This window comes from Haliotis rufescens, unplaced genomic scaffold (genome assembly GCF_023055435.1).
Source record: "Haliotis rufescens isolate VD_foot unplaced genomic scaffold, xgHalRufe1.0.p SCAF_19, whole genome shotgun sequence".
Taxonomy (NCBI): Eukaryota; Metazoa; Mollusca; class Gastropoda; order Lepetellida; family Haliotidae; genus Haliotis; species Haliotis rufescens.
The window spans coordinates 14,236,655-14,244,583 of NW_025963879.1; the positions used below are offsets into that span (position 1 = coordinate 14,236,655).

A 7,929-nucleotide genomic window follows, 5' to 3' on the forward strand; every position below is an offset into this window, starting at 1 on the left:
CCCGCTAAAAGCAGAGTCGATTATACGATTCCTACTGTAACATGAGGATGTGTGTAGATTTAGAAACCGCGAATGAATATAATGCATGAGTGAACCGCCCCATTTGTGATATAGTACCCAATGCTTTGCAGACATGTTTGTTTACAGATTCACTCATACATCGGTATCCTCTATCTAAACTTTTTGGGAACGTTATGCAATGTTTTTTTGAGCAAGCAGGGCATCGCTTCGATACATAAAGCTTTCTACGTAAAAGTAGTTCCTGCTAAGCTAGTTCATTTGCATATATTGTTAGATAGGCATTACTTAGAAGTTGACGGATGACAAGGTAGACACAATTTTATGGATAACAACTTCTTTAATACTGTAAAAAGCGTTTCGGTATAGATCCTTATACCGTAGCAACAATTGCATATATGAGTGGGATAACATAGGTAGGTGTTGATAACAAGGGGATAATACTGTCACAACACGATGGACAGAGAACACATAGGTGGAAGCCAATGGGACATGAAGCCAATTAAACAGGATAAGTGATTATGGCTTGATGAGTTCATAGTAGGCGGATGGGATGAAATAGCCTTGATCTCTGTTGATTGATGGCTTGTGGCGGCGAATGTGGATTGCTTCTGTTAGTTTTCTTTTAGTGAAATCATGGAGGTTGTTGGAGAGGATTTGGACGTTGTCCCAGTTGATGTTGTGATTAGGACAGTTGTTCATATGGTCCGAGATGGCTGATTTACTGTCGGATTTAATGGTGGAAGTTTTTTGTGCTCTTTCATTCTGGTGTTAATGGGCGGGATGTTTCACCTACGTAAGATTGTCCACATTTTTTAAACTATACCTTTAGGCTCTTGGGGTTTGGTTGTGTTCCTGCCGTTGGCTCTTAGTAGGGGCTTGAGGGAGTTGGAGCTGGTGAAGTGGGTGTCGATGTTGGCTTGCTGTTTGAGGAGGCGGTTGATGATGTGGAAGATAGATAGGTTTATTTTACCTATTTCAATATTTACAGTGTTTGTTAAAACTGAAATTAGTGCCAGTTTATGGGAGAGAGTATGTTGTTTTACGCCGCATTTAGCAATAGTCGTGCTATATCATGACGTTGGACTTCACACTTTGCACCCATGATGGAATCGAACCCGGGGTTTCGGTGTGACGAACGACCGCTGTAACCACGAGACTACTTGACCACCAAGTAACTCAAGGCGTTGACAGTCACAAAGAACAATGTTTTCTGTTTGATGGATTAAATATCTAGACGACCCAGCACAACTTTTCTTGGCGAACTGGTTTCTACTACTACAACAAAAAATACAGTAAAATACGTTTATAACGAACACGCTTATAACGTTGGTTGGTTGGTTTGTTGTTTAACGCCGCACTCAGCAATATTCCAGCTATATGACGGCAGTCTGTAAATAATCGAGTGTGGACCAGACAATCCAGTGATTAATCTCACGAGCATAGATCCACGCAATTGGGATCGATGACATGCATCAACCAGGTCAGCGAGCCTGACCACCCGACCCCACGCTTATAACGAACTGACCGATATTACGAACTTAATTTTTGGTCCCCGCCATTTGCTGTATAAAGGTTGTATGAATGCTGATAACGAACTGCGGTATATTTACAATTAAGAAATAATTCCATTTCAGTGATCCCATTGAACGGGCTAAATCCATTTTTAATAGTAGATTCACTTGTCTGTAAGAAATCCCCCCAAATGCGAATCACTTGAGTTACCTAAGTCACGCTCTCTGAAATAGCAAATGTCAAGTTACACATTGGTGAATATAATTTTTTTTGAAAGAATGGTTTACTCATACAGCTTATAAATAATTTGATTTTGACACATACCCATGTAGAATAAGGTATGACGTCATATCGGATGTGACGCAATTACCTGTGACGTCACAGTAAAATCCAACATGGCGACGGAATAGACTAGCAGTATTATGGGTTCTAAGAACCTGCTACGCCCATAATCAACCGCGAATTATGTCTGGAGCTGGCGGCCCTGCCCCTGATGACGACTCAGACAGGCGGGAGAGCCGCGCAAGCCGCCGGTTCCAGATTCTGGAAGCCCAAGGACTCATTGTAGGCAGGACATTGGGAAATGGCTCGTACGCTTGTGTGAAATCCGCCTATGACGTAAACAAGAAGTGTAAGGTCGCCATTAAAATCATATCCAAACGAAAAGCACCCGAAGACTACCTTCTGAAGTTTCTTCCGCGGGAAATTGAAGTCGTCCGGATATTACGTCATCCGAATCTGATCAAGTTTCATCAAGTGATTGAAACAACTACGCGATTTTTCCTGGTTATGGAAATCTCGGAAAATGGCGATCTTCTTGAACACATCCAGAATAGGAGAGTGATTGATGAAAAACTGGCAGGGAGGTGGATGAGGAACCTCCTGGACGGGATATGTTACATGCACAGCAAGGGGATTGTCCACAGGGATCTCAAGTGTGAGAATTTGTTGGTCGATAACAGCTTGGTGCTCAAAGTTACAGATTTTGGATTCGCCAAAAAGTTGTTCAAGGTCAAAGGGAATGAAGTTTCTCTGTGTGAGACGTATTGTGGCAGCTATGCTTATGCACCTCCTGAGATCCTCAAAGGTCTCCCATACAATGCTTATTGTGCGGAGGTCTGGAGTATTGGGGTCGTCCTTTTCACAATGGTAATACTGGGTCATTTGACATGCTGATGAACTTATTATGAATTGACTTCTGGAAGGCCTATACAGCTACAACTAAATGGGCATCCTAATTGGTAGATTGATGTTCATGATGTCAATCTCTAGATTGTCTGGTCAAGACTCAATTATTTACAGACCACAGTAATTTAGCTAGAATATTGCTGAGTGCTGTGCTAAACAAAAAAAAACACCAAAAAAACTGAATCAGCTAATGGTCTCTTCTTCATTTCTACACAATCAAATCAATGGCCATGTGCAGTTTCAGATTGGTTCAGGGATGCTCATGGTCACCTTCTTCAGTTGTTTTTGTGATTTCACAAACACAACTTTGTCTTCTCACACTATGGGTGTCCTTGATTGGAAAGTTTAATATCCATATAAATTGACTCGCAATATATTGATTAATAACAAAATTAGTTAATCTGTATGTGTATGGATGAAAAAGATCCTGTCTAGACCTGCAGTTGATCTAAATATGAACGAAGCTGATCCATTGAATGTTTAAAAATGCATTTTCTGGCTTCGAATTTTTGATTTTAACCATGGTAATCTTCAAAAATGTAGACATTATCCGTGGTAGTGAATTATTTATTTAGTATTGATATTCATAAATTTGTATCAAAACAGCATTGATAGAAAAAATTATCGATACATCAATACCATGACATGGCTACCTCACACCTTATTGGATGAACCTGAAATGGTATTTCCTGTAAAAAGAATCCAGCCTTACAAACATGTATTCATTAACATGAAGGAATTTGAAATAGATGTGAGAAATGTTTTTTAATAAAATAATTCAATATCTATAAAATCTTGAGTATGGGTTTGCATATATATCCACTTGATTAGAAAGAGATATTATTGAGGTCAGCTGTCATTTAACATTTTTTCATCATATGAAAACTTTAACCAGATCAGATTAACTCAATGCCATGTAGTGGTGTACTCATTCCACGCTCTTCCTTCCATAGTGTTTTGAACATTTCTTTCATCTTCACCAGGTATATGGTAGATTGCCATTCGATGACTCTGACCACAGGAAACTGCTGAAACAGGTACAGGCGAAGGTCATGTTCCCCTCCAAGCCAGATGTGTCCGAGAACTGTAGGATACTCATCCTGAAGATGCTGACCAAGCCCATCGACCGGATACCTGTGACTAATATCAGGTATACCGGGTACACTGTCCACAAACCCTCTTGGACCACCTGTCATTGTGTCTGATAATGTCACAGCTCATGTGATACATTTGCTTGAGTGTCTGACAGACTTAAATATTGTGTTAATCTCTTTCCTTTTGCAATTGGGCTCCAATGATTAAGGGATGACCGATTAATAATTATCATTATGCGGGTTGAGGGTAAGTTCTAAGCCTCACATGGAAGGAACTATGAACACTACATGATGACTCAGAGGTACATCCACACAAACTTGAGCCATCTGAGCAAATTTGTAACAGTGAAGTCAGTCAAATATGCAGGTATCAGTGACCTTGGAAAAACTGACAAACTTGGGAAACTGCAAGTTATGCATAGAAAACATTGAAAGTTGGCATTACTGGGTATGTGTCAAAATTATTTGTGCATCTTTTCTGTTTGTGCGTGCATGTCAAGACTAATGCCAATTGGCACCCATAACTGATTAAAGATTTCTTATCTAGAACCTGCCCTGTACATTTATTTAAAGAAGCCTCATCAAACTTGTCAGCCTATGCAAATATCACCTGTCAACATTGTTAATGATTACCCTAATTATACAGGGAGAGTGTCAAAGATTCACACGTGGCACTAACTAAAGTGAAAACTGAACTTACATGGTGATGCAGTTCTCAGAAAAGGCTTTTACCACTTTGGTGGAACCCATTGGCATCGGTATAGTGCTGACAAACCTAGAAACATAATCAACTGTGATTCGAACCCATGATCATAGGTCCCTTGCACACCTGAGGGATGCTACTCTGTACAGCCAATTTTGGTGCCTAAGCTGTCATCATTGCATGGGCCAGGAATACAAGACACGTCATCAGTCAGTGTCTCATGTATAATACATGTGCTCTTGGATGTGGCCAGGGTTTCAAATACTCATCACAAGAGATGGTGTGAAAGAATCAATTAGGGTGTTCAGTTTGGTTCACAAAGAACCACTGTAGTCTAGACTTCTTGCATGTGGAAGGCAGATAGTTCAATGGTTAGGACTCAGAATCATACACATCAACATGATCAACATTTATAGATTACATATATGGTGTCTAACCTAAATTAAATATTGCAACATTAGCCACAAGGCTGAAGCCAGTGTTGAGTAAAATTTTGTTCTGTAAAGTAAGTCTAGTTATAATAATAGTCCATAAAATAACACCAAAATCTACTGAAAATGTTGCTCATAGACAACTTCAAACTAGTCGTCTCAAAAGCACAATCTGATTACTTATATGGACAATTTCATAGATTAATTCAATGATTAACATAAGTCCTCTAGTCTGAGACTAGTAAAACTCAGAAAGGATTGGTGATATTTCCTTGTGGCCTACCTGTCTTATCATTAAGAAGATGGCACCTCTGTAGCAGATAACTTTTGCAGAATATTGAAAATAAAAGTTAATTTCTTACTCTGTGTTGGTTTTATTACTTATATGGACAATCTCAAAGATTATTTTCACTGTTTAGGTTTGATACATGGTACAAAACCCAGTGTGTACTCCCGGATGAACCCAAGACAAGCCCCACCAAGGATACCCAGTTTCTGCCCTCTGCCCCAGAGCTGCCAGATCAAGAGTCAAGTGGCTCCACTGGAGCAAATAATGAGGTCCAGGACAAACCAAGGTCCAAGAGCCCCATGGTGACCATGCTACAGGAGGAAGATGATACAGTAGCCAAGGTCAAAGCATTGGGTCATATTCTGTCCCAAGAGGAAAAGTTCAGGGATCCATTTCCTTGCCGGACAGTCAGTGATGAGAGTGTTACTTAATTCCTGTGAATCAATCAGGGGGAAAAGTGGGATGGGTTTGCTTATGTGGAAATGGTTGGAATTATTTTGGGGGGTTTGGGTCTGGACTGAGCAATTAGCATGGGCAAGAAATGAAGAGAAACCTTGGTCATACGAGCAGCCTCATATATGTGCATCCAAAGCCTGCCAAGTTCCTTTCTTTGTTGAGGATGTAGTTAGAAGTTCACCTTGATCAGACTATTTCAATAGGTAACATATTCAGTGTTCAAAATGGGTCCTCGTCATGACCCCAATATTGGCACTATTACAGCAACATCGCGGCAGGGGACACCAAGAATTCGCTTCACACAGTGTACCCATGAGGGGAATCAGCATGATGAGTGAACGCTTTAACCACAAGGCTACTCCATTGCCCCTGTTAAGTGTTAAGGATTTAGGGGGCTCTTAATCTACAGAAGCAAGCCTTGAAGACCCCAGAACTCCCCTTAATTTCAATTAGCGTGAATTAAGCAGTGTACAATATAGAGTTTGCGACTTAAGCCAAGCCTGAATCTAGTAAAATTCTGGTCGGGCTAGTTAGCTCATCTAATAATAGTCCATGTCATATCACTAAATTCAACAGAAAATAATGCTGAGAGCTGTGTTGGGGCTCATAGTCCCAAAAGTTTTTGGCACAGAGTGCATGTATATTTCTGATAAAATCATAATTTTCCAGCGTCAAAATCACAAAATGTTCAATTACTGAGGTAAAAGGATTTTGTTAATAAAGCCTGACATTTAGTGTACTAAATATGGGACTCCTGAAATATTTGTAGTTTCTTGGCGATTCCAGTGTAGAATTGTTTCCCACTGACTAATGCTTGTTGTCTGAAGACTTCATGGAATTTGTCTTGGCATCTTGTTTAGTTGCATGGCATCATACCCCAATGGCTTGGGAAGTTGAATATAGCAATCATTGTTTTGGTCCAGACCACATTCATACATGCTGGAACACTGCAAACTGATGCGTTAAACAACAAATAGACCAGACAACAACCAAATCTTGGGTGATCTCGAAATTCTAGTCCACTTTTTCATTGCAAAGTTGTATTCATCATTGACACCATACATAAATATTTTTGACAGCACATTTAGTCCTCTATGTGTTTTATGTCCATCATACCTAAGCTTAAGAGTGAGTAAGTGAGTGAGTGAGTTGGGTTTAATGCCACTTTGAACAGTATTCCAGTTACCGTATTCGACAGGTGACAGACAATTTTTCAGATTTGCTGGTTTTATTGTGCGTTCAATGGAACCAACAGTGTTAGCTGAGACTTCAAAAGTTAATATGTCCAGGCATCGACTACTCAATAACACCCATCATACTGTTTAGAAACAATCTGATTAAAATTAGATATCTTACTTTGAGATGATGTCTCTATGCTCAAGATCTAAGGTCGTATCAGATGAACCCTGAGCTAGCTTTGACCACCCAATCCGAATGAAGAATATATGATTTTTTCAGTCAATCATAGGTCTTCAGCAACTCATGCTTGCCGTAAAAGGTGACTAAGCTTGTCATAAGGTGACTTAAAGGATCGGGTGGTCAGGCTCGCTGACTTGGTTGATGCATGTCATCGATCCGAATGGCCTGGATCGATGCTCATGATGTCAATCACTGGATTGTCTGGTCCAGACTTGATTATTTATTGCTGAGTGCGGCGTTAAACAACACTCACTCACTCAGACAATCACATATCAGCTTTCTAGGACGTATTGGCTTCTTTATTTACCACCTCAATTTTATCCTACTCCCTTTCGGGTGTCAATGCTGCTCAGAAACAACAGGTATAACATATCCAGACCAATACACTGGTGAAGCATCTTAGGGGGGGCAATTGGAGACCCTGATACTGAAAAGTATTCATACAATGTGAAATGATTTCTGGGATTATCCTATTCATTTAACAAGTATCCCATTATTAAAATGCCCCAAGACCTACATAGAGGATGGCAGTATATGATAATTGCTAGTGGCAACAAAGATGAAGCGCTCATAAAATCTTGAGCTTTAGAAGTGGCCCACAGCAGCTGAGAGAGAGAGAGAGAGAGAGAGAGAGACTCCTTTATTGTGATTGCATTCAATTCAAAAGTTCTGGATATTCGTGACTGCACTGATTGTTATTCCCTGCTGCTGCCATATATTTCACCCAATGTGTTGTCTTTTAGGATCGTAAAGCTAATGCTGTGCCTGTCAATATAACTTGTTAATCATTCATTGATCTTTTGTGGTTATTTAATG

At 40.0% G+C, this 7,929-nt stretch overlaps 1 protein-coding gene across 1 annotated transcript; it reads left to right on the forward strand.

The window, feature by feature from the left end:
- Positions 1-1,916: 1,916 nt before the first annotated feature.
- Positions 1,917-7,903, forward strand: LOC124148283 (testis-specific serine/threonine-protein kinase 4-like). Its single transcript, XM_046519295.2, has 3 exons — positions 1,917-2,682; positions 3,705-3,871; positions 5,369-7,903. Exons 1-3 carry the CDS (start codon positions 1,999-2,001, stop codon positions 5,667-5,669), a joined length of 1,152 nt encoding a protein of 383 aa, XP_046375251.2. The 5' UTR covers positions 1,917-1,998; the 3' UTR covers positions 5,670-7,903.
- Positions 7,904-7,929: the final 26 nt, after the last annotated feature.

Bases quoted from the DNA above. Each gene is read 5' to 3' on its own strand.
- LOC124148283 (XM_046519295.2), top strand. From the start codon at position 1,999: ATGTCTGGAGCTGGCGGCCCTGCCCCTGATGACGACTCAGACAGGCGG. The intron at 2,683-3,704 runs GTAATACTGGGT...CATCTTCACCAG, and splicing joins GGGTCGTCCTTTTCACAATG to GTATATGGTAGATTGCCATT. The intron at 3,872-5,368 runs GTATACCGGGTA...TTCACTGTTTAG, and splicing joins ATACCTGTGACTAATATCAG to GTTTGATACATGGTACAAAA.